The sequence below is a fragment of the Ornithorhynchus anatinus genome, chromosome X1, assembly GCF_004115215.2.
Source record: "Ornithorhynchus anatinus isolate Pmale09 chromosome X1, mOrnAna1.pri.v4, whole genome shotgun sequence".
Classification (NCBI taxonomy): domain Eukaryota; kingdom Metazoa; phylum Chordata; class Mammalia; order Monotremata; family Ornithorhynchidae; genus Ornithorhynchus; species Ornithorhynchus anatinus.
The window spans coordinates 29,764,822-29,791,972 of NC_041749.1; the positions used below are offsets into that span (position 1 = coordinate 29,764,822).

At 39.6% G+C, this 27,151-nt stretch overlaps 1 protein-coding gene across 5 annotated transcripts in view; it reads right to left on the reverse strand.

Annotated features, from left to right (window-relative positions):
* SGCD (sarcoglycan delta) overlaps positions 1 to 27,151 on the reverse strand; it is a 376,042-nt gene that overhangs the window by 231,423 nt on the left and 117,468 nt on the right. For 3 of the 5 annotated variants that reach the window (XM_029051018.2, XM_007655303.3, XM_001507479.6), the window contains exon 2: positions 24,380 to 24,565. In XM_029051018.2, the coding sequence (XP_028906851.1) occupies positions 24,380 to 24,565 (186 nt within the window). The remainder of the gene's footprint in view (positions 1 to 24,379; positions 24,566 to 27,151) is intronic. The other 2 variants (XM_007655307.3, XM_029051024.2) reach the window with 1 other exon arrangement.

Below are 27,151 nucleotides of genomic sequence, written 5' to 3' on the forward strand. Positions count from 1 at the left end.
AGTGCTTAGTACAATGTTTTGCACACAGTACGAGCTCAACAAATGACAATAAATGAATGACTGGGGACTCTCTGAGCTCCTTTTAAAAATGTTTATGGTATTTATTAAGGGCTTAGTAAGTGCCAGGCACTGTACTAAGCACCATGAACTTCATGTGGGACAGGGACTGTGTCCAACCCGATTTGCTCGTATTCACCCCAGCACTTAATACAGTGTCTGGAACATACTAAGTGCTTAACAAATACAACAATTACCAATTACCACTGGTTAATCAGGTTGGACAAAGTCCCACAGAGAGCTCATGGTCTTAATTTTCATTTTACGGATAAGGTTGCTGAGACACAGAGAAGTAAAGGAACTTGCTTCAAATCACATGGCAGACAAGTGGTAGAAATGGGATTAGAACCCAGGTCCCTCTGACTTCCATGCCCATGCTGTATCCACTAGACTACACTGCTTCTCTTTTAGCCTGGAGGACTTGATTGCCGACCCTCTGAACTCCTAAAGTGCAAAGTGTGTAGAACAGGAAGAGGCGGGGAGATGATGAACTATAGTAACTCTCGTAATGTTCATATAAAGCGCTTCACATACATTAAAAAAACAGAAAGTGAGCATTCTTACTTTCAAAGTCAAATATGGTTTTCAACAGCCTAGTGAGACTCAAATTAAGGTGGTGCTTTTGACCTGTGGGAGTGGTGTGTGTGGCATGGTGCCTTGTTTGTCACAAAATGACAGGTGCTTTATATCGTTTACAGAAAGTAAAGAGCAAATGAAGTTGGAGAGCCAAACACTGCTAAAACGGGACAACACATTCGCAAGCTATTGGGCTCTAAAAGGCAATTATGGCTTTTTTGTTTCTATCAAAAAAAATGCCATCACATCTTATTCTGCCTGACAATAGGTGGGAGGACTAAAAATTGGGGGGGCAATTTTCTGGCTTTGTGTTGCTCTTGAGAAGAATGATTGAGAACTCTGTAAAGGCTGATCAAACAAGCCATTAATATTTTGCAGCCTAGCTCAGGCAGACTGGCAGTAATTACTGCACAGATTACTTTTTCGCTTCTGGTGCAGCTGGTCATCCATTACTTTTTCCATGGCTTGAAGGTCCAATAACTCCAATTATTGTTATCAACAACGGATGGGTTCTTTGGCTCCAGAGAAATCTCCAGCAACATGGGCTTTGAGATTTGCTTAGCTGGAAACCACTTTATATAGGTAAATAAAATGGCATTCTAAGGCCAAGCTGCCTGCTCACCCAAACTATTTTCTGTTTTAATGTTTAAATTTGAAGGAATTATTTGTGGATTAAGATAGGAAACAGCAGATATCCATGGCTTGAGATTTCTTATGACATAACTTTGTCGACCCAACATTTCCAATAAGTCTGCTGCAAGGAAGAGTCAAATCTATGGATTGGAGAGAAATGCTGCTCTGGTACTTATGGATCCCCATCAATTTCAGTGATGTGAAGGAGAGGACAACCTGGCCATTGACCAGAGCTCAAGTCATCTCATTTTCTGAACTTACTGCCTCATTCCTGCCTTGGGCAGGGAACGTATCTACCAACTCTGCTGTATTATACTCTCCCAAGCGTTCTGCACACGGTAAATGCTCAATAAATGCCCCTGATGATGATGGTGAAGTACTTCTCCCTTGGACCATCTACTCTCAGGGTGCTTATGCTATTTCAACTATAATTTGATGCAATGACTTCAAAAATCTATACCTCTAGCACTGGTTCCATCCACTCTACAATCTTATATTTCCTTTCCTCTGGATAGCATCATCTGGTTGTCCTGCTGACATTTTAAACTTAATTTGCCTAAACAAATATTTTTTTAGCCACTCATCTAATTTCACTCACTTTCCTGCCTGTCTCCTTTGTATACCAGCATTTAGCACCAATACTTTGAGCACTGGGAATGCATAATGAATTATGGTTGCTGACTAATTTATGGAAGGGCGTGATTGCAGTGGAGAAAAACTGTGTGCTACTCTGGGTTTTGGGATAATTTGAAAAGCTGATTTTACAGACACCACGTTTATGACGAGTGAATGCTCCCCATCTTCAAAGTCCTCTTAAAATGCCTTCTCCAGGAAGACTTCATTGACTATCCCCTCACTTCCCTATCCAATTCATCCTCCATTATGTATCACCTATACACTTGGGTGGGTGCCCCTTAAGCACGCCACACCATTAAGGTATATACCCTTATGCTCTGCCATTTTCCTTATTTATAATTCATTTTAATGTCTGTCTTCCCCTCCAGACTGTAAGGCCTTTGTGTACAGGGATCCTCTCTACATACCCTACTATATTGTACTCTCCCAAGAGCTTAATACACTGCTCTGAACACAATAAGCACTCAATAAATCCTACTGATTGATCAGTTTACAAGGGATCCATGTAAAGAGATTGAAAGTATAATTGGCTAATGTTATAGTAAAATTTTTACTATTAGTCACCTGCATGAAACTACAGTGCTAAAAATCAAAATGAACTTTGATTGTTCAGGGAGAGTCATGCAGCATTGGCAATTTATACTGGTTTTTCTAAGACTGGAATTCCCCAACTTGGGCCTATTTATTTCTGGATGTTGTCACACTGTTTTCACAGAGTTGGATAGAATCCTAGTGGATTTCCAGTGTAAGTTTTAATAGACTTTTGTTAAAGCTTGAATGGAATGATATTTCCAAATATGGCTTTAGGGTTCAAATGTGTTACTGTCATGCTTACTGAATCAATAGCAAAAAAAAAATCACTGAAGAGTAAGCAAAGAAATAATAGTAATAATAATAATGATATTTGTTAAGTGCTTACTATGGATCAAGCACCGTACTAAGTGCTGGGGCAGATACAAAATAATCAGGTCCCACATAGGCTCAGAGTCTAAATATGAAGAACAGGTTGTGAATTCCCATGCTGCACATGAGGGAACTGAGGAACAGAGAATTTAAATGTCTTGCTCTGGGTCACACACAGCAGACAAGTGGCAGAGCCAGGATTAGAACCCAGATCCTCTGACTCTCGGGTCCATGCTTTTTCTACTAGGCAACACTACTTTTGGCTTTCTGATTTTTTTTGGAATGCTTAATATGTGCAGAGTACTGTATGCTCTTTAGAACAATTTGATATTTTTTCTAAGAAAGCTAATTTTTAAAGATATTAAATGACTAAAGTAGAACATCTTCCCACCCAAACTCTGTCCCTCTTCCTGACTCTCCTATCACTATAAAGAACACCACTCATTTCCCTGTCTCAAATGTCTGTGGCCATGGCATTTTCTTTGGTTCATCTTTCATTCAAACCACACATTTAATACGTACCAGGCACTGAACTAAGCACTGGGATAGATACAAGATACTTTGTTGGATACAGGCCATGTTCCACATGGGACTTACCATTTTAATCCCCATTTTACAGTTGACATAACTGAGGCACAAAGAAATGAAGTGATTTGCCCAGAGTCATGGCAAATAAGTGCTAGAGTCGGGATCAGAACCCAGGTCCTCTGATGCCCAAGGCTCTTTCCACTAGGCCATGCTGCTTCTCATCCTGCCATTTCCCCTATATGTAAATTATTTTATTGACTGTTTCCCCTCTAGGCTGTAAGTGCCTTGTGGGCAGGGATCATGTCTGCCAACTCTATTATATTGTACTTTCCCAAGCACATAATACAGCTCACAGAAAGTGCTCAATAAATACCACTGACTATTCCGGACAAATTCAGTGTCCTGTTATTCTTTAGACATTAATCTGAATTGATGATGACGATTCACTCACCACGAAATAACTCCCAGAATCACAATGAGGATTCACATTACAGCGAAACCCAGTAGATTTTCTTTGCTTCACCCTATACAGTTAGTGCAATTAACACTAAGACCTCCTCACTCTATAAATAGCCTCTTTGGAAGCCTGATATCTTCAATAGACCTGGGTAAATTCGGTAGCTGTGAGAAGTACTCCAGTGGTGGTTGACCAATTGTGATAGACTTAAAGGTGCCTTGTCTGGACCATTTCTTAGTCCTGGCAGTTGAAAGCAGGATTCTGTAGTAGGTCCAGTCTCACCAGACTCATTTCTAGGTAAGAAAGCCACCAAGCAGCAAGATGATTATGTCAGATTGCACTTCCAGATATTCTGAAAAAGTATTTCAATTCAATCGTATTTGTGTGCTTATTGTGTGCAGAGCACTGTACTAAGTACTTGGGTAAGAATAATACATCAATAAAGAGAGACAAGGTCAGTCTGGGGGGTGAGGGAGGAAAGACATCAATACATGTAAATGGACAGTTATCTGCTGTGTGACCTTAAGCAAGTCACTTACCTTTTCTCCAACTCAAAAGCCTGGGAACTCAATGTTGGAAGCCATCATCAGAAGCTATTAACTGCTGAAAACTGTGTACTGGAAGCACAGATGCAAGAAAGCAGAGGGACGATTAGCCACTACAGGGTAGTCAAAGCATCCTATGGTTTTTGATAAATCTGGGAAGAGACTTTAATCGTACACCAGATGCAATCCCCATTGTAAACAATGGCTAGGCCTTGGTCCGCTCTTGAAGACTACGGGACCGAAAACCTGTGCAAATAAACTGAATTAGAATTCCTGGGGTGCAAGTGTTCGGGGACTGTGTGCCACCACTCTCACTCCCTGGGCCCAGCTGGCGTGTTCCCAGTGAGGCACAAAGGACAGCAGCAAATAAGTGGGCTAGGGGGCAACCCCCTGCAAACTGCTTGCACTAATAAGGCAGGTGCTGTGTAGAAGTGTTAAAAAAAAAAACCCAAAAAACAAAGCAGCAGGTGGTTGCTAGGATAGTTGCCTTGGTAGCAACTGTGCTGCCCATGTTATCCAGCTATTTTCAGGATTCCTGCTGAGATTGTCAATTGCACACGAGGTGCTCTAGTTGGACATTTGGTTAGAAGCCATCACCTTTGATGGCGTGGCCTTGATGGCAGGCATTCTCATACTACTGGCCATTTCACCTTTCACTCAGTGTGGGCAGGAAATGTGTCTATTGTTACACGGTACTCTCTAATCCCGGCTCTGCCACATGTCTTCTGACTGACCTTGGGCAAATCACTTAATTTCTCTGGACCTCAGTTACCTCATCTGTAAAATGGGGATTAAGAATGTGAACTGCATGTGAGACAGGGACTGTGTCCAACCTGATTGAATTGTACCTACTCCAGCATTTAGAACAGTGCTTGGCACATCATAAACGTTTCACAGGTACAATAGTTATTATTATCCTCCCAAGTGCTTAGCAGAGTGCTGTGCACAAAGTAAATGCTCAATAAATACAACTGACTATAGTCAGAAGGAGATAGAATAAGTGAATATCGCAATCATCACTAGGATTTAAAATGTTGGTGAAATGACCTGGCCTGCCTCCCTAACCTAGCACAGGAATAAATCCTAAGATTCTTGTCTTCTGGTGTCTATTTCCACTTGTCTTTGACAGAATTAAATCGTTTTCCCTACATCTAGTCGAAATCATTTTGGTCTAATCCATGGTATGAAAAGAGCATAATCCTAAAAATGATTACCTTCAGATTGTTTTCTTTTGGTTTCACTCACTAGAAATCACTGTTTGGCTCACTTTCTCTCCTCTAAGACTATCCCTAAGTCCACATGCATTGTTTTTTATATTTAGTAAGAAGGAGAGAAACCCAATTTAATGGGCAGTCGATATACTTTCTTATATATGGGATAAGCAGACATTCATAAATCCCCAAACAATAAAAATACAAGCTAAGATCTGAACTTTCCAACTCTTAAAAAAAATGTATTTTCCACTGAATTAATGAAGCACCTATTTATTTGGTGGGCTGCCATAGACCTTTCCATATTTTCCTCAAGAGTTTAAGAATTAAAGCCAATTATTTTAACTGCATTTTTCTTTACTGACTAAATTCATAGACATTTTCTGCTTAGCCTTCAAGGTCAGTTTTGTTTAGAGAATCCTTTTCTCCTTTCTTTCTTGAGGACTTACCTTGGTCTGTGAAAACTGTGATTCTTTGATGCTCACCCTACTTAGTGGAAAGAACCTAGAACTGTAAGTTTATAGATGCAAGTTTTTACTCAAACTCCACCACATGCTTCCTTTGTGACCTTGGACAGGTCTCTTAATTTCTGTGTCTCAGTTTCCTCATCTATAAAATGGGGATAAAACACCTGTCCCCTTTCCCTCTTAAGCAATGAGTCCTGTGTGGCACAAAGATTTGTGTCTGATCTGATAATCATGTATCTATCTCAGCACTTAGCACAGTGCTTGGAAAAGTTCAATTCCATACAAGTGGTAGATATGACCCCTGCCCACAAGGAACGTACAGCCTAGAGAGAAAGCACTTAATAATTACCATTATTATTACTATTATGAGTTTAGAGGTGTCAAGTTGTAAAACTCTGCTCTGACTGTACTGGAGAGAGAGACTGCACTGTAATACATACTAACCAAATTTCCAGATATCAGAACTAAAGATAATTACTAAGTATCTTAAAGGAATTAAAAAAAATAATTATCAGTATTTTGCTAGAAGTCATACAACTCAATAAAGAAAGACAACCAGCTATTAATGGTGCTTCCATTGCTTTCTCTCTTCATCCCCCTCCCATCCTGATTTTTCCTTCCCACATTCTCACTCACCTTTTTTACTGCCCAATGCTACCAGCTGCCTCATCCTTCCAGACATTCCGACCAACATGAGTTCTGAACATAAGTGGTTAGTCACACTCTTGGACCAAACCATTTCTTTGTCCAGCCCAGATTCCAAAACTTAGATTTGGATTTTAAATGAAGTGAATTTTTACTCAAATCTTCCTTAAAAGGTTGTATCTTTAGCCATGAAAAGCTTAAGGAAGAAACTAATTGTTTTGAAAAATAGGTCCTTTGACATTGGGGGAATTTTTTTAAAAAGCATGATGGAATGATTTTTTTTAAATGTCACTATATTTTGAAAGTAGTAAATAGATGACAGTCATTTCCCAGGCCAGTTGGTGATTGACTGGAGATGACACTTGCCTCAGGCAGCAAAACTCATGCTTCAGTGCTGAGTTACCACCTCACAGTGAATGCTATATTTAAGCAGCCAAGATTCCACAGCTCTCTACTAGCCCAAATCTAGTTTCATGAACGTTTCACAGAAATCTCTAAAGAAACTTTGGCACAATGCCTCGACATATGAGAACTCCACAGTAGCAACAGCAATTAATAAACCAATCATTCATCTCAGAGGTATTCAGAAACCCCCAGTAATAATAATAATAATGTTGGTATTTGTTAAGCGCTTACTATGTGCCGAGCACTGTTCTAAGCACTGGGGTAGACATAGGGGAATCAGGTTGTCCCACGTGGGGCTCACAGTCTTAATCTCCATTTTACAGATGAGGAACTGAGGCACAGAGAAGTTAAGTGACTTGCCCACAGTAGAGAAGTAGAGGTAGAAATTATTTGTACTGTTTTGTTTGAAATCACAAGATGATGGGGGCAGAAACTGGTATTTGTTAAGTGCTTACTACATACCAGGCATTGTTCTAAGTACTGGGATAGATAGAAGACAATCAGGTCAAACACAATCCCTGTCCCACACTGGGCTCACAGTCTAAATGGAAGGGATGACAGGTATTTCATTCTTATTTTTTGGACTCTGTTGTATTGTGCTCTTGCAAACACTTAGTACAATGCTCTGCGCACAGTAAGTGCTCAGTTCATACCACTGATGATGCAGGGAAGTTATGAGGCAGTCCAAAGTCACACAGTAGGCAAGTGACAGAACAAGAATTAGAACCCAGGTCCTATGACTCCCAGGCCTCTACTCTTCCTACTCTGTACGGCACACTGCATTTCACCACATTAGGACTATCGTGAGATGGGGGCAGTGCTAAGGCTCTACCCATTCAAGTTCACCCCCTTACTCTCTACCTCTACATGCAGATTTTGTGGAGGCACAGGGGAGAGACTTCCTTGAGGATGCTGAGCCCAGAGAAGCTGCCTCTTTTGGCCAATTGTTAAAATGGCCCTGACAGAGGGTAACAGATCACTCTGTATGCTCCAAAATACTCCAGAATTCTCATCAAATTGCAAGAGTATCCCAGTGGAGTTTCCACCATAAATAATTCATCTCCATAAATAGAAATGAAGATTAGATTTACAGGAATAGAGAGTGAACCAAACTACTACCAGCCCTATTAGTGCTAGTACTGCAGTTAATTCACACCATCAAATGGACAATTTTAAACCTCGAATTGTGCAGTGACACTGCACAAGGGGCTTTGAATTGTAAACTAGAGAGGACTTTTATTATCAAAAAACGAGTTTACAATCCATTAGATTGCAAGATCCTTGAGGGAAGGGATCTTGTGGGTAGAGAACATCTTTAACAATTCTGATGTAGTGTACTCGCCTAATGGCTTAGAATGGTGCTTCATACATAATAAGCTCAATAAATACCACTGATTGTGTACTAACCCTATTATACCCAAGTACTTCACAAAGTGAAGTGACATCTTCAATCATCATCAATGGTATTTATTAAGCATTATGTCCAGTGAATTGTACTACGCACTTGGGAGAGTTGGCAGAGTTGGCAGACAAGTTCCCTGACCACTTCCTGGTACTTAAATTGAGAGTGAAGGGTGTGTTTGCTATCTTTTAATGATTGATTCCTTATTAGGATTACATGTTTGACCTGGCTCTCAAATACACCTCCTCTTATCCCTAAGTGATATCTTCAGGTTGATGATTTAAACACTAACCTCAAGTTATCATCTGCGGTCAACAAATTTTATGGGGTGGGGTGGTGGGGTCCAACAATACAAGGCTCTATCCAGAGGTGGATCCCTATCCAGAAAGTTAATGGCACTAAGAAAAGGGAGAACCTAAGGAACTTTAGGGTATGAGGGAGGCCACCCTGTGATAATTGGGGTGAGAAAGAAGGGACCCACTGGAAGGCACAAAGGCCAGGAGATGATTTAAGAGAGAATGTGTAGGCTAGAATTGCTGTATACCTCTTAGCAGAACACCTTGAGGGCAAGGAACAGGTCTAATATTTTAACTGCATGCACCCGAGTTCCTAGTTCAATAAATTCTGATGATGATGATAAAGAATGGGTAAATGCTCAAGTCAGAGAACCACCCCTGCTTGGGAAAACAAGAGGACTGATCCCTAAAGACTGGTTTGGGAAACTGGGTCCCAACATTATTTGGAAGAGAGTCCCTGCAGCCTAGAGCCAGCACAACCTGGAGGATAGCTCCTTTCTATCAATCTTTCAACCAGTGGAGCCAAAGGACAATTGGGATTACGTTAATTAATGAAATATTGCCCTAGCGGTCTTATTAAGACTCATTCAAGAATTCATACTTCAGGTTTGGGAATGAATGTATCCACGGAGGCCTTCCTACACTCCTCAGTGTCCTAAAGCTAAAGATGGGGGCTCAAGTCCCTCATGTGGTGACTTAACACCTTCTTACCATAGAGTATGATGTTACAAAAGTCACACAAAGACCTGCTGACATTATCATTCTTTTCTACATGGTTGAAATCAAATCTGCGCAGTATTTGGTTTTTCTTTGGCTACAATTAAGTCCTTTATATTAGAAAATGTCAGAGGGATATTTACCTGAGATGTTTATGTCTGAGAAGGACAATACAGGATCTACTTTCTTGACCACTTGGGTACACAAAAAATTGTCCTTTGTATTGCCGTATTTGTTATTGGTAGCACCTAGAGCTGTTTTTGTTTTACTTCTTTGTGCTCAATAAAGGAAAGTTTTTCTCAGTGCAGAAGCTTCAAGATGTTGGTGAGATGGTGTACTGTTCTAATTTATCCACGGTTTCCTCCCCGCTTTCCCAGAGCTTAGTGCAGTGCTTGACACAAAGTGCTTAAGAAATTCCATAACAACTATTATTATTATTTCACCTTTGAAGCCATACTGTCTGATGTCCGGCTTTACTTTCTCACTTCTTGTCACTTTACTTTTTCACTTTCGGTTTTCACTTCTATTCTGCTCATCATCCAAAGCTGTCTGAGTATCCCACTGTCATCCAGTCTACTCCTGGGCTTCACTCGAAGAAACTATGTTGAAGCTTCAACTTTAGCAACCTGACTTTCTTAAATTCAAAAGTCCTCAGCCATTGTTCTCAAATGTCTTATACCTCATATATTTGGCCACTAAAAAATCACCTCACTTTGTTTTTCAGATTCTTTTAGTCTTAATCAACATTAAAACTTCCTAAAATGTATTTAACATTTCTCCAGAAAATCTAATTATCAAGACAATTTCCCATGAGTAACATTTATCCCCTCTTAGATTTGTATATTAAAATTATTAAAACATTTCCTTAAACTCCCCAAAGTACTCTTCCCTGATGACACAGAAAGTTGGAGGAACAGACACTTAAAAGCCCTTGGCTTCTTGTCCAAATTTAATAAGGTATTGGTGTCTTGCACATTCAGGGGTGTATTCCGTAGGTTATGGACACTTTTTCCCAGTCATGTAACTTAAAAAAGTAACTATTTATTCTCTCACTCTATTTCTTTTCTGAAGATGCCCAGCATGCATCAATGCAAAAGAAATGAAGTGGCTGTTTACATATGAAAATAAATGAAGTTTTCTTCTCTTTGGAAGAACATGTCATTTAATTTGCCACTTTCATGTCCAAACTTAACACCACCATCTTTCGTGGTGTTTGTTTTCCCCTAGACTGTAAATTCTTCATGAGCATGGAAAATGTCTACCAATTCTGGAATATTGTAATCTCCCAACTGCTTAGTACTGGGCTCTGTACAGAATAAGCACTCAATAAATACCATTGACTGATTTTGTGTTTTGGCATCTTCCTGAAGTTCTGAACCAAGTATATATCTCCTAGGGGACACTTTACAGAGATGTGCATTTATATACTATCCAAGTAAAATCAAGAAGAAAACACTGCAATAATTTGTACTTCCTCCATAGATGTTCCAATCTTATTCATACTGCTCTGCACACTGTAAGTGCTCAATAAATACAAATGAATGAATGAATTCATAAACTCTCCATCAAAGCTACAGAATTGGCATTGATGGGCATGCAATGTGAGGAAACAACATGATCCAATCCAGATAAATCGGTTTTCTCTCCAGATTAAGACTGCTTCCTTTAGCAAGATTCAACTACTCTCATCTCCGTTTTTCAATTTGAATAACTCATTAATGTCATTTGTTTTCAGTCAGCACTCAGCATTTGATGATCCCTGTGGGTTAATTAAGATTACCCTCTTGGATTAGGAGTCTTGACACAAAAATCTGCCTTGATTTTCAGATTTTGTTGAAATATTTTAAAATGTCCTTTGGGATTTCCTGGTCTTGTGGTTACAGTGTCAAAATAAAAATACACATCAATAAAGTATTTTTAATCCTCTAATGCCTGATGCAGCAGTTCTTTAATTCTGTTTCATATGGAGAGATTCTTATTCATCATGTAGTCAGAAATATTTTTAGTTCGACCCTAGGATAGGGGAGAAGTGAAAGCTCCTATGTGAAAGAAAACTTTTCACCTATTTGTGGCAAATTCTTAGTAACCATGGATGTTAGGTAATCTGGACACATTCCCAAAAAGAAGTCGCTCTGAAAATCACATGTATGCCAAATATCCAAGCTCCTTCTGTGAGGCTTCAGGACAAATGCTCTAACTCATGGACATTTATGTAAACATACAACTGAGCTCAAATAGAGGTGAGACTTAAAAGGGAGTAAGTACATTTTACTCTGAATGATCAAGACTATTAAGTGTACTGATTGCATGGCACACTTTACTCCCTCACCCTTTATTGGATACCTAAAATATTGCAGTCTTATCACTTATCATTAATGATAAGTGTTTGTAAATATCTCCAAAGCCAAACTTGCTCATTTTTCTAAGGGAAAAAGAAAAGCAACCTGGGCATTTTCTTAAAATATTATTCTTTCACTAGCAATAAACAGTCCCATTTTTCCCCAGTGAAATGACTGGAGCTCACACCTATGTGAGAGTGAGTCACATTATCCTTGTCTGGAAGGAAAAAAAGGATGTGTAATGAAACCTATGTCCTGTAAAAATGTTTAAAAGGCCTGTGGGTCTTGAGGCTTAGGCCAGATTTCTACTTCTTAAAGTACTTAACCATATCAACAGGATGCAGAAAAATTTAAAATTATCATTACTGGCAACAGGTAAACATTAAAACACCAATTACCAAGCCACCAGTGGTCCATAGAGCTCCACATGTTTTCTAAATATTCCATGTGCTTTTTATGCATATAAAAAAAATGTAGCCCTGCAGTTAATAGGGCAGGCACAGAAAACGTTCTTTCTGAACTGGTTCTACAATAGTAGATGTTAATGAATCTTGCAAAAATACAGCAAATCAGAGCATGTTGCATAATTTTCAGATTTCCATTGAATATAAAAAATTGAGGAAAAAAAGATAAGTTTCTGTATGCTTCCCTCTTGCAAATGGCTATTTTGGCTGATAGCTGGACTTGTCATTTAATCCCACTGACCTGGATAAGCTGAATACAGACTCCTTTTCAAGTCATTAATACTCCATTTGGGAGAGTTATCATTCAGTTTGCTGCTCACGATGAGATGTTATCGATGAGAATGACTATCACACTGAGAATCCTTTGGACATTTATGCACTGTGTCCATGAAAACACAGCTGCACATCTTTTCTGTCCCGTCATTCAGGGTGAGAATTCACCTATCCCCTGTCACTCCAGACTGTAAAAGTTTGAGGTGGGCAGGGTACATATCAAACAACTCTGTTGTATTATACTCTCCCAAGTGCTTAGTACAGTGATCAATAAATAAGTGCTCAAAAAATACAATTGATTAAGCACTGCTGAGACACCACTGGTTAAAAAGGGAAAGGTATGGCCGCCCAGCAGCAAGGTATGTCCTGCTGTTGTTTTTGCAGGAATGCGGAGTGTTGGCAGTGAATATTCCCCACACTCTCACCCAGTTCCCCTGTGCCCAGTGGAGTGGAGTATGGAGGCAGAGTGGGCACAGCCTGTAGTCATACGGCAGAAAATGTCTCCAAGGCTTCAAGTAGCAGATACTCCATTTATAATGATAAAAACTCCAAGTACAAAAGCAGAGCTCTCAAGTTTAGGGATCCTTCGCTATAAAATGAAGTCAACCTACTGAGTTTTTTCTTGAGTAAATCTGAACAACTTACAGAGCTGTTTGAGGAGCTAAGTAAATCAGTCAATTGACTTTATTGAGAAATGTGTACAGACACTGTAGGGTTTGGGAGAGTACAATACATTAGATTTAGTAGATATACTCTCTGTCCTTAAGGAGTTTACAGTCTGGTGGGGGAGACTGACATTAAAATAAATGAAATAGAGAAAAGGGCAAAATATAATGATAAAAATATTAGAGTAGAGTACGTATCAAAACAGCTAAAGGGTAAAGATTCAAGTGCAAAGACTCTGCAGACTAGAGGGCAAAAACGGTATGGAAAAGAGAGGTTAGTCAAGGAAGAGAAGGCCATTTGGAGAAGACATGATTTTAGTAGGTCTTTGAAGATAGAGTGGCGGTGTGCAGGACACATAAATAGCAAGCATTTTGAACTTATGAAATTAGGAATCTGAAAAAGTCATAAGGCAATTTCTAAGTTGTAAGTCCAACACTTTTTTTTAATAAATGCCCAACTTCAGGGGAAATCTTTGCAGAAGCAGAGTATTACTTTATCAAAACTAGGACACAGTAAAAACAAAAATTCTTCACAGATTCAGTTTAGAAAAAGGTTCACATTGACATCATTAACATCATAAAAATTTGATTGTAAGATTCTAGAAAGTAGAAACTCCAGTATGCTTTGGACAGTGCCTAGCACTGCCCACATGCAACCACTTTTGATGATTAATAATCCACTTGGCACCTCTCAATTTGTCAGGGCCACAGTATCACTGATATAGACAACACAGCAAAGTCCTCCCTAATGCAATTTACCTAACACAGTGTCAACAAAATGCCATTTATCCTTGCCTGCCCCTCACCCCACACACTGTTCATATTTATTGAGGACTAAGGAGAGTCCCTTGAAAAGACACAATTCTATGACATGCACTTCAATCCATCAAATTTATTGAGTGCTTACCGTGTTCAGAGAACTGTACTAACAGCTTGGGAGAGTACACTCTAGCAGAGTTGGTAAAATTGTTTCCTGCCCACAAGGAGCTCGATGGGAAGATAGATGTTAAAAAAAAAATAGATATGTACATAAGTTCTGTAGGACTGAGGGAGGGGTGAATGGCAAAGCTTAACGGGTAGAAATTCAAGTGCAAAGGCGATGTGAAAGGGAGAGGGAGAAGGGGAAATGAGGGCTCAGTCAAGGAAGACCTCCAGAGTAGCTGATTTTAATAAGGCTTTGAAGGTGGAGAAAGTGATGCTCTGTTGGATATGAAGGGGGAGAGAGTTCCAGATCAGAGGCAAGACATGAGTGAGGGGCCAGCAGTGAGATAGAAGAGATCGTGTAGGTTGGCATTAGAAGAGCAAAGTGAGGAGGCTGGGTTGTAGAAGGAAACCATCAAGGTAAGATAGGATGGGGAGAGATAATTGAGTGCTTAAAAGGCAATGATAAGGAGATTCTCTTTGTTGTGGAGGTGGATGAGCAGCCACTGGAGGTTCTTGAGGAATGGGGAAACATCAACTAAATGTTTTGTAGAAAAATGATTCAAGCAGCCTAGTGAATTATGGACTGGAGTGGGGAAAGACAGGAGGCAGGGAGGTCAGCAAGTATTCAAAGTGTGATAGGATAACACACAGTAGCAGTTTGGATGGAGAGAGAAGGACAGATTTTAACAATATTATGAAGATAGAACTCACATGATATGACAGATTGAATATATGGATTGAATGAGAGAGCTAAGTTGAAAATGATACCAAGGTTATGGGCTTGTGAGATAGGGAGGATTGTGGTGCAATCTACAGTGATGGGAAATTCAGGAGGAGGACAGGGTTTGGGTGTGAAGTTAAGGAGTTCTGTTTTGGACATGTTAAGTTCGAGGTGTCGGGAGGATATCCAAGTAGAATTGTCTTGAAGGCAGGAGGAAATACAAGACTGGAGAAGAGGAGACACATTCAGGCTACAGAGTTAGACTGGTGAATCATCCATGTAGAGATGACAGCTGATGCCATAGGGCTTCAATGAGTTCCCCAAGGGGTTGGGTGTAGATGGAGAATAAAAGGGGATTGAGATCTGAGCCTTGAGAGATTCCCACAGTTAGGGAGTGGGAAGTAGCAGGGCAGCCCATGAAAGAGCCTGAAAAGGAGAAGTCAGAGAGATCAATGGAGAAACAGGAGAGGACAGTGTCGTGAAGCCAATGTAAATGTACCAAAAAGACTGTAAGCGCGTTGTGGGCATGGAATTCATTCACTTGTATTTATTGAGTGCTTACTGTGTGCAGACTGAACTAAGCACTTGGAAAGTACAATTCAGCAACAGAGACAATCCCTACCCAACAATGGGTTCACAGTCTAGAATGTGTTTGATGATATACTATACTCTCTCAAGCTATACTATACTTTGCACATAGTAAGCACTCAGTAAACGTGATTAATGATAATAATAAGAAGGTGATCCCAAGAGCCAAAGACAGCTGAGACCAATGGATTTGGCAAGGAAATGCAGATCATCACGCTTAGGCAGACACAGATGAAAGAGAGGGGATTCCATCTTTCTAAGATCTTTAGGGTTTGGGGAATTGACTGGGACCAGGCATGGCAGCAGAAAGATGGCAGGGTGGCATCTCCACAGGGCAACTGGCCCAGCCCAAACTCTCTCACTTTTCAGGGATGACATAAATCACCAGGTGCCCATTTATCACTGTGAACAAGATGCACATTGAATGTGTCACAGATCCAAATTCATGTTTCTACTGCAATATTTGCATTATGGTTCTATTGTTTTCTGGATATTAAGCCTGGACTATTCATTAATTTTTTTTTTTTACAGAGAAAAGTCACAAATTAAGTAGGAGAGTACTATATATAACTCTATGATGTAAATCTAATAAGAATCACTGGAAAAGTTTGAACTGCAAATTAAATAAATCACTAAATTTTGAGGTGAAAAGGTTACTGTTTTGTGGAAAGTCATTTGTGAAAGAAAAGGCAATTAATTATGGTCATGTAAAATTTGTAATAACATAGATCTGGCTTTTGACTAATTAAGCTTTAAATGAATGGATAAAACTAGATCACATGAGCCTTTATCAAAAACCCTTCTCACTCATGAAAGTGGATTTTGGAAAATTATAGTTTTTAGGAGTCTAGCAAGAGGAATAAAAAACTTAAGGGGCAGAGTTTAAAAATATCAATTATAAATCATTACATGAGATGTAAAAATATGCTTTGAGGTTGAGGCCTTTAATTTTCTCAGGCAAACTCTTCAATTAAATGAAAAATAATCTGAAATTCCATTTCATAGATGGCCATAATTTCCTGATTATCATAACAGAAAGCAGTAGGGAGAAGGATTGGAGTTGTAGAGTTGGTCAAAGTCTGGATGGCAAAGGCTGCAACTGTTGGAGATATAGGGTCTCATAAATTATTCTCAAATGCAACTACTTCTGAAATCCCTTTTGTAGTTTTTTTAGTGGCCATCAATAGGTAGTTATCAATTGGTTTGCCATCACCTCTCAATAGCAGCTTTATAGGTCACAAACCATTATGCCTTAAATCATTTTTACATTTGATAGGTAAAGTTCATTAGAGTGTAAACTTCTTATGGGCAGGGAATGTGTCACTTCTTTATTCTATACTAAGTGTCTAGAATTACATGCCTCACTGAGTGGATGCTCAGTAAATATTACTATTAATACTATTAGGAGGTTCTGGTCCTTTTATTACTGGATTCATATTTTGCACTTCAGAGGTTTGGGTTTTAGCACTTTAATCCATATATTTTCCAGGCAATGAGTTTGTTGAATCTTCAAGGAATCATAGAAACTTAGATTGAAAGGCCAGACCCATCTCATCCCCCACTCAGGTTATGAAGGGGCAGGTTTTTCAGAATGTTACTTCATGCAGAACTCTCACAAATCATCTGACAAATCCACTGCTCTAGACCATATAGATTTTCTGGAAAATTGCTGCCTGTTGATCAAGTTCTGACATTAACTCTTTTTCCACATATGGACCTCACAAACTGAAGGTAGATGTGAGCTAATGATCCAGGTCAAAATGGCCTATATCTCATAAAAAATCCTTGGTTCTGACTCATGTGTTTTATGTCAGGACTAATTTTTCTTCTTTGAATCTCTAAGATGAAAGATTAAAAGGGGAGAATAAGAATAGTAACACTTGGCTAACATTTGAAGATTCTTTTCTTGCAGTGTTGTTATGCAAACTGCAGAACTTTGGCCCACTGAAACTTGACAGCTGGAAAACACAAAAAAACTGCTAGGCAGTATTTTCTTTACTAAGCACTTAGAACATACCAACTACTGTGGTAAAAGCTGAGGTAGATACAAAATACGATATTTACTCACATAATAGGCTTCATTTCATAATCCCGCGCATCCTGTGAAACAGTGTAGCCTATTGGATAGAGCATTGCTAGGAGGTCAGAGGACCTGGATTCTAATTCTGACACTGTCGCTTTTCTGCTGTGTGACCTTGGCCAAGTCAGTTAACTTTTCTGTGCCTCAGTTGCCTCATCTGTAAAATGAGGATTAAGACTGTGAGCCTCAACTGGGACACAGATTGAGTCCAACCTGATTAATTTGTGTATGCCCCCATGTTTACAGTGCTTGGTATACAGTAAGTCCTTAAATATCATGGAAAAAACAGATTTTAAGGAGGATATAAAAGCTTCTTTTAAAAGTAGTGATACTGGCACAAACTGGGGTAGGTAAAACAGTGGGGTCAGGATACCTGGGATATAGGCTCACGCTATGAAGTTCTCTGTTTTCAAAAGTGCATTTGCTAAGGTACAAAGAGGAGAAAGTTGTGGGCATTACAGCAATTCACTGAAGGGCTATAGCATACAATATTTAGAAGTATGCAATCGATTATCCTCACCTTGCTTTTCCTTCTCTCCTTTCCTCTCCCTTTTTTCTTCTGCTCCCTTTTGCTGTACTTTAATTCCTCATGAAATAGTCCCTCCCTTGGTTAGGTTTACAAAAATTATGCAAAAAAGCAGTGCATTATGCAAATAAATTCCTTTCCCTCCCTCATGGGAGGAAGAAGGAGGTAGAATGGGTATTTTATCCCCATTTTATAGAAGAGGAAACTGAGGCATAGAGAGGTGACATCCAAGCTTATTGAGCTGGCAAATGGCAGAGGGCTAGAACCCAGATTAATCATCTTTACTGAGTGCTTACTGTGTGCAGAGCACTGTACTAAGCACTTGGGAGAGTACAATATACCAGAGTTAATAGACACAGTCCCAGATGTCCTGACTCCCAGAATTGTGTTCTCTCTAACAGACCACACGGTCTCAGTGCCTGAGCACTGAGCAGCTTAGATTTATCAAGAAAGCTTTAAATGCACAGTATTGACCTTTCAAACTTATACACAATACGCATTTGCCATTGTGAAGACAATCATACCACTTTTGTGTACTCTCCGTGTCAGCATTACAATGATCTGCCCCATCTTAATGCAATACATCGCACCCAGTAGGTCCTCCATAAATGCCACTACTGTCCTAAAATTAATTCTTCATTGGAGATTTCATCATCACCATTCCTAACACAATATTTTAAAATGAGGTTCAAATAGAATATTTAAAAGCAGTCCTGTCACAATGCCAGTCAGACTTCTTACAAGGGTTTACGTTACAAAAGTCAGAGTTTAAAGGAGACAACTTTTTTCTTCTCTTTTTTAAAAAAAGGTTTTGCCTCCTTGCTCTATTAAATTTGGTCTCGTTTTGAGCAACAAACTTTCAACACATTATAGAGCGGCCAAGGCAATAAATGAACCTCATTACTAGCCAGTCATAAAACAATTCACCTAACCTTCAGCCACTCTTGGTGAGCATTTTGAAATAGCAATTGAGTGAAGCTGTCTGATCAAAACTGCACTAAAAGTCAAAGGCAGAGGGCATACATAAACTTGTATTTTACAATTCTTGTCTCTTGAGGAAGGGGCTTCTAGTCAGGCTCCGTGCCCTACCACACTCTACTGGGGGTGGGTCACCCATCACCCACACTCCAGGGTCGGAGAGAGAGAGAGAGAGAGAGAGAGCCAAGAGCACGTGTGGCTTCCCTGCTTGGGCAGGTGTGGCCAGGGCGGTCATGACCCATAGTCCCGGCCACTCGGGAGAAGAACTGTGGCTTAGTAAATAGAGCATGGGCCTTGAGTCAAAAGGCCTGGGTTCTAATCCCGACTCCACCACGTTTGTTGTGTGACCTTGGGCAAGTCACTTCACTGGTCCTCAGTTACCTCATCAGTAAAGTGGGGGTTAAGAGTGTGAGCCCCATGAGGGACAGGAACTATGTCCAACCTGAGTTGGATCTACCCCAGTGCTTAGAACAGTGTTTGTGACATAGACACTTAAATACCATTATTATTACTATTATCTTGGCTGCTTCCAAATATGCAAAGACCATTAGGATTGCAAAAAGTTGAAGTCTTGTTCTCATTCATTTGTGACCATTCAGCAAAGGTTGCATGTCTTTCAGAATGTGGGACCTTTTCCTGATGAAATGCAGGAAGGTATTCTTTCTCTCCTTCCCAAGCAACTTCAGCCACAGCCTGGCCAGAACTGCAGGGAGATCTCAGAACAGTAAGTGAAGAGGAAAGTTGTACATTGTCACACTATCAGTAATCCTGGAGAGCTAACTTGCAACATACACATTGCTCAAAAACTCTCTTTCAGGGGATAGATAGCTTGTTGCATTATATATTTCTAAAGGTGGCCATGTGAAGATGTTGGAGAGGAGTTTGAGGATTCATTAACTGACAGATAAAGAGGTTTAGATGTAGTCTCTTGAGAAACATTTTAGAGTAAGGAGCCCTCAGATTCTCTTTTGGTAACACCCAAGCAATAGGAAGATCGAGTTAGGAAGAGAGGATCCACAGTTCCTAAAGGAACCACTTCCAAGCTGGATCTATAATTCGTAAATTCCAATGCTTGTATTCCCAAGGGGAAGTACACTAGCCTGGCAATATTAATAAGAATCAGGAGAGAGACATTTTTTTTTTCTTTTTTTAAATGGTATTTAAGTGCTATGTTCCAGGCACTGTACAGAACACTGTCTTCGACATGTATTTTTATGAAATGTAACAGAATTAGGGACTGTTTTTCTAACAATACATGTATCTGGATAAATTGTCAGGTACATGCACCAACAGCCAGCCAGTCCTGGCTTATGGGCAATAGCAAAAGTGGAGTTTGACAGGTACTTAATGCCCCATATATCAGGAGGGCAGAACATATTGACAAACTGCTTGAAGCAGTGAAACTAGTGACATGAAACCCAAGGGAAGTATCTTGGAGATAAGGAATGTAAAGCGCTGCACAGCCTTTTTGGCAATTTTAGGAGCAGGGGTCATATATTTCATCTTTCTTTCCTGAAAAACTTGACAAATATTTTGTTGACAGAATTGAAAACAGGCTTGACCTTCCCAAAGGCTCACCTTCCCCTTCCCATAACTACATCTAATTTTTCACCTTTTCCAGGCCTTCTCTTGAGATCTCCCACCTGCTTTCAAAATCTTAGTATAGTGCTATGCACAAAGTAAGCACTAAATAAATGCAATTGATTAGAAAAACAAAAAATACATCCATTTCCTGCAAGGAAATTAGGAATTTTTAAACTTTAGATCAACTGTAGGTTAAAATTAAAATTTTAATGAAATTCTTAGTAGAAAATATTGAGTTTTTCCTCATCTCATCATTTGGAATTCACTAATTTAGCACCACATCTGCTGGAATCATAGCCCTAAAATAGTATTCTTCATCTGTACTAATGTTATTTCAGATGTTAAGTATACACGCGGTTTCCACAAATGCAATTTACATCTTCCACACATTTTTTATGACTGATAGAATTCAAGGCAGGATACTCTATAACAAAAATAATATTAATGATGGTACTTAAGTGCTTACTAATTCTCATCTCATTGTCAAGCACTGTTCTAAGCCCTGGGGTAGAAAAAAGCTAATCAGGTTGGACATAGTGCTTGTCACATATGGGGCCCTCAGTCTTAATACCCATTTTTACAGATGAGGGAACTGAGGCCCAGAGAAGTTAAGTGACTACCCAAGGCCAAGAGCAGACAAGTGTCAGAGCCTGGATTAGCATCCAGGTCCTTGTGACTTCCAGGCCCATGCTCTATCCACTAGGCCATGCTACTTCTTCTGGCAATACCTTATTGGTGAACACATGGACTGTATTTTCAAAAACAAAAGTAACAGCCCAGATTGTAAAATCCTCAGAAATTCATTTTTCAATAACAATTTTCCCCCTAATACTATGTCATTTCATAGTACCATCAGTTTTCAGTAGTCTGGATTTTTTGCACATTTCAAATCTATGATACTGTACAAAATAATCATCTTCTTGTATGAAAAATCCCACAAAAACTCTGAATCCAAGATTGAAGAGTAATCTCATTTCACCCTCATTTACAGACCCTTCAACTGCCCTCAGTCCTAGGTTTTGGAGTTGGTGCTTATATGCTTTAAGATAATCTATTGTTTATAGAATTGAATCATAATCCTAAAAGAAGACATTTTACTTCATGATTGATTAAAATATCAACTGTTTAACAGTGCCAATTTTCCCACACTTTAGCTGTATTTTCTCAAGTGCTTTACTGTTATAAAGCACAAATTGTGGTTAATAATAGTATTATTCTGATCTCAGTAAGCATAGCTGGTTTACATAGGGGGCATAGCTGGTTTACTTCAGCTTTTGAGCTCAATACAATATCTAATTCCTCATAGATTATTTCTTTAATAGTTCATTCATCCCAAAGCACACACCCACTAAGAATATTTACATCATACCATCTTATGAATATTTAGGAAAATAAAGCCTACAGGCTGTTACTTTTGTATTATGAATACTGAATATTAATGAATGTCAAAATTGATATTTGACTTTATATTTTCATATATATATTCAAGGAAAAAAAACTATGAGAACTTTCCTCTACTGAAATGGTACAAATAAAGAGTAAAACACATTTGTTACCCCTAACGTCACCTTATAAGAACACAAGAAATTCTGGTAAACAAGAATGTGCAATGCTACATTTCTGGGACCCAGTTTTTGTTTTTGCTCCCTAAATGCCAATTTTGACCACATTTCTCCTTTTTCCATTTTCCCCTTTCAAACTGGATGTTCTATTTTCCATACTCTTTTTTTTCCTCAGCAACCTGAGGACTATTCCCAGCAAGATAAGGTTTCCTGGAATATGTTAGAACAAAAGCATCCTTAGGCTCTTCTCTGTCTCCCTCAGTTCTTCTAGTCCTCTAGAGGACAAGAGCTCCTTGCAGCACCTGCACATCAATGAACTCAGTACCAATGGTTTAAGTCAACTTAGTCCATATCTAAATGCCCATGTGGTTGAATAGAGGAAAACATTTGGCTCTGGAGAGGAGAAATTCCCATAACAACTGTGATAAGAGAAACACAGGGGATAGGGAGATAGGAGAGAAGAATGATTTGCATTAGAGGAATAGTGGTTGGAAGAGAATCGAAATCCTCAAGATGTATGTATTTCTTGACTCGACTCAGCTTCTCTGACTTGTCTGCTACCAAAAGAAATTTGGGTGTGAGAACCTAATGTGGTTCTTTGTCTAGACAAAGGTGCAATAGAAGTGGGCAACATGCAGAGGTGGTTGGAGCCATTGTCCCACCATTGGCACAGGAAGCCCTGTGACCCTGACTGGAAGGTGGGTACAATCTAAGAATTCATAAGTGCTTAGTACAGTACCCTGCACACAGTAAGCGCTCAATAAATATGAATGAATGAATGATTTTTTTTTCCTATCCTACTGGATGCTCTCCTTCTCATACTCTTTTTTTTCTCTTGAGCAAGCTGAGGGTTCCCAGTCACAGAACCTTTTCTGGAATATGGCAGAATAAAAGCTCCCTTGTGCTCTTCTCTATCTCCCTCAATTCTTCTAGTCCTCTAGGGGGCCAGGAGCTCTTTGTAGCAGTTGCACACCAATCAACTTAGTCCCAGAGGAAGGGATGCACAGCTGTTACAATAAGGCAGAGAGAGGGACACTATCAGGATAAAGTATATGTCCACTTCTTAAGTAATAGTTTAGGTTTCATATCTTGGTAGGTTCAGGTTAAGTTCAGTGTCTAGGCTAAATTTAGCAGTCTGGTTTAGTGTCTCAGGTTTTCAAAGTATATTTGACAGTAGCTAGTTTACAGCAATTCTTTGGTCAACTGTTTCAGAGACTCCCACCTCAGGCCTCCTGAATAGTTTGCTTCTGCTCCACAAGGACTGCAGGTATCTCCTCTAAATAACATCTGGAACAGTTTAACCCCTCAAAATTACAACCATAGATAATGATAAGCCTTGCCCTTAGAGAGCTTCTCAGAGTTTCTGAAAACCCTGAGCTTTGTGTAATAGCACCTGCCAGGCAAATATTGAGCTACATGTAAGAGAGTAACACCAAGACCAACAGCACTGTGATTCCCAGCAAAAATGCCCCAATGATCTAAATAACTCCGACGAGGATTGGATAAAAACATTTACCAAAGCAGTTAAACAATGATCCACACATGGCAAACGCTGAAAACATGGTATTTTTTGGATCTGAAAGCTAAGGAGCAGCATATATATTTTAAATTATATATGTATACTATACACACACACATATACATATAGTAATTCTCTAGGTTCAAGATGTCACTAGCATGCATATACATTCATAAAAATCTTGAAGAGTAGTCCCAGAAATCCTATAAAATTTCAAAACTTCCTTCAATATAATCCCCCCAAAAATGAAGCAACCTAGTATATTAAAAGTCAAACCTAATCTCACACCCTAATCTCACATCCCCCTTGGAGATGAAAGGGACTACAGCCAACTTTCAATCATCTATAGTCAGGAGGAACAGAGGAGCATGGATATTGAAATCCAAAGGTAATGCCAAAGCCTTTATTATGACCAACACTTTCAATTGAAAGTGCAGGAGTCAGGTGGAGGAAGAGGAGAGGCAAAGGGCACAGAATCTGCAATGTGGAAAAAATAGTCTCCAAATAATACATAATTGTCTGGATTGGATTCCTATTTTTAAACAATCAGAAATTCCTTCGAAAAACAAGATCAAATTACTAGATGTCACAAATTAAGACCCCGGGAATTGTCTTTCCCTTTCCCATCATACACACATGCACACATACAAGCCCCCTCCCTTGTATTACTCTACTTACAATTGTGAAGTTCATGACCTTGAGAATCCAGATGGTCATGGCAAGGTTCACCAGAATTAAAATCATTAGAAGAAGGACAAAGAAATAGAGGCATCTCTTCCGCCAGCCATAAATCCCCACTTTGTATACCTGTGGTCCTTCTGAGTTCTGCATGTTGTTCCTGTGTGGGTACTGTTCCTGAGGCATCTGAAATAAAAACACAGAGAAAAACAAGCCCGTTACCTGCGAGCCAAAATAAATAAGATAAAACTGTTGTCTACACTGTGTGACAAAGGAAAGAAACACAGGCCTGGGACTCAGAAGATTTGGATTCTACTTTCGCCTTTACTCTGGACTGCTCGGAACCTTAGCCAAGTCACTTAAACCTCTTTGAGCCTCAGCTTCCTCATGATCTGTGCATAGTAGAGACTGAAGAGGAGAGAGATTGGAAGTTGGAAGAACAGAGAGGGTGTTGAATCAGTAGTCAGGCCATCATGCCGATAAAACCCTGGGCTCATCCAGGCTGGCACTGCTCAGGGGCTAATGTGGGAAACCGGCTTACTCATTAAAAAGCAAAACATCAACAAAAAACAAGTCAGCTCCTGGTCAATAGCTCTTGTTGGGCAGTGTGAAAATACCTTTCCAGGAGGGGCTGGATGGGGAGAGGCTGGACTGCAGGGGTCAGCAAGAAGCAGCTCCAACCTAGAGATCAGCCAGCTTACACCTAGCTTTTAGACTGGAAGTCCCCCAAGGAACAGTCCCTATTCTGGCATGGCATAGTGGACAAGCACATGCCTGGAAGTCAAAGTCATGGGTTCTAATCCTGGCTGCGCCACTCATCCGCTGTGTGACCTTAGGCAAGTCACTTCACTTCTCTGGACCTCAGTTACCTCATCTGTAAAATGGAGATTGAGGCTGTGAGTCCTGCTTGGGATAGGGACTGTGTCCAACCTGATTTGCTTGTATCCACCTCAGAGCTTAGTACAGTGCCTGGCACATAGTAAGCGCTTAACAAATACCATTATTATTATTAACCCAGCCTCTGACTTGGCTCCAAATACTCTGATGCTGTAGACTGTATGCTCATCATGGCTCCAAATACTCTGATGCTGTAGACTGTACGCTCATCATGGGCAGGGAACGTGTCTGCCAATTCTGCTGTATCGTCTCTCCCAAGTGCTTAGTACAGTGTTCTGCACATAGTAAGTGCTCAATAAATACCACTGATTGGTTGAATCTCCCTTCCAGGAAGCTGCAGCATTGTCTCCCTGGTACACATCCCTGTTGGGAAGGGCAATGCTGGGAAATCCATCCCTATCCTCCAGCCATGCCTAGCTTCCTCTGCTGCTTGGAATAACAGCACGTGTTGCTGCACTGCCACATTTCCCTAACTCACAGCGGTAGATTTAGATAACCATAAACAATACCAAAAAGAAGTTAACATTGCTATTATTTTTTACCACCATTATCTGAGCAACTTGTAAATGCCTTGTTAATGTTTCATTATGTTGAGTCCTGGAGGTGCCAGTTATTTTATTCTTATTTTCTGTAGCAGTGAACCATCCTAGGAACATGCACCTACCTACCTCTACATACACTGACAGATGGATTCATTCTTAAATGAATCTTAGCAACTCCAGTACTTTGCAGAGAACTCTTTCAAGACTCCCTGAAAATCCTCAGGGAAATATTTTGCTTATGTTTGGTAAAAGAAGTCGAGTTCAGCCGTTCATTTAAAAGATGTAATAGTTGTTCTTAGAGATTTTACCCATAAAAGATAGTCTCAAGGAAAATTATTCTCTACCACCACAAAGGGGATGTTGAAAGAAAGGTTCTGGTTTCAACTATTTCCAAGCAATCAACTTCTGAATCCTAGGGCTTGGGCTGCTCATCCAAAATCAAAATGCAGCCGAAAGCTTTACGATGAATGAAGGTCTCAGTGGTTATTGTTCAGCATCTTACACTTCCTTTACTGAACGAGGATATGCTATATGCATACGTGAGCAAAATACGGACACTGTTCACAAACCTTCCATACAAAAGTAAATTGAAAGCAAAGAAGGCATCTCAAGAGACTTGAAAATAGCAGCTCTTTGACTTGCTGCCAAATGCACTAACTGCTGGCAACCCTGATGCATATTCCATCCACGATATGTGGACTGTATATTTAATCTCTATAATGAAAAGGGGTGTGAATGGTATTGGGGAGGGGGTGGGGGAGATGTGTTTCATTTGTTTCATTGGTTTAGCTAAAGGTGATGCAGGCAGGGAGAAACTTTCAACACAATAAAAATATTTACAGGACAACTTTAAGAAGCCAAATTGTATGTTTCTAATACTCTCAATATTAGAAATTAGAATATTGCAAATACATTTTATATTTGATGTCAATATCATATAATATTCAAAATTAAACAAACATAGATCCCAAGAAAATGAGATTCTGAGGCAGTGATTTCTATTATGATTTTCCTGAAGACAAATCCAAATGTATGACAGAGAAGAGGTACATATATACTTGAATATAATTGGAATATGACTCCAGAAATCTGTATTCAGATGTAAATTGAGCTTGGGGGCTCGCCATGGGGGTCAACCTGATCACAGGCATCAACTCCATGGGGGCAAGGCAAATCCCTCAATCAATCAAAAGATCCCTGACCCTATGCAGAGCATTGTACTAAGTACTTGGGAGAGCATAATGATAATAACAATTATAATAATTATGGTATTTGTTAAGTGCTCTTTAAGCACTGAGATAGATACAAGTTAATTGGGATCAACACAGTTCCT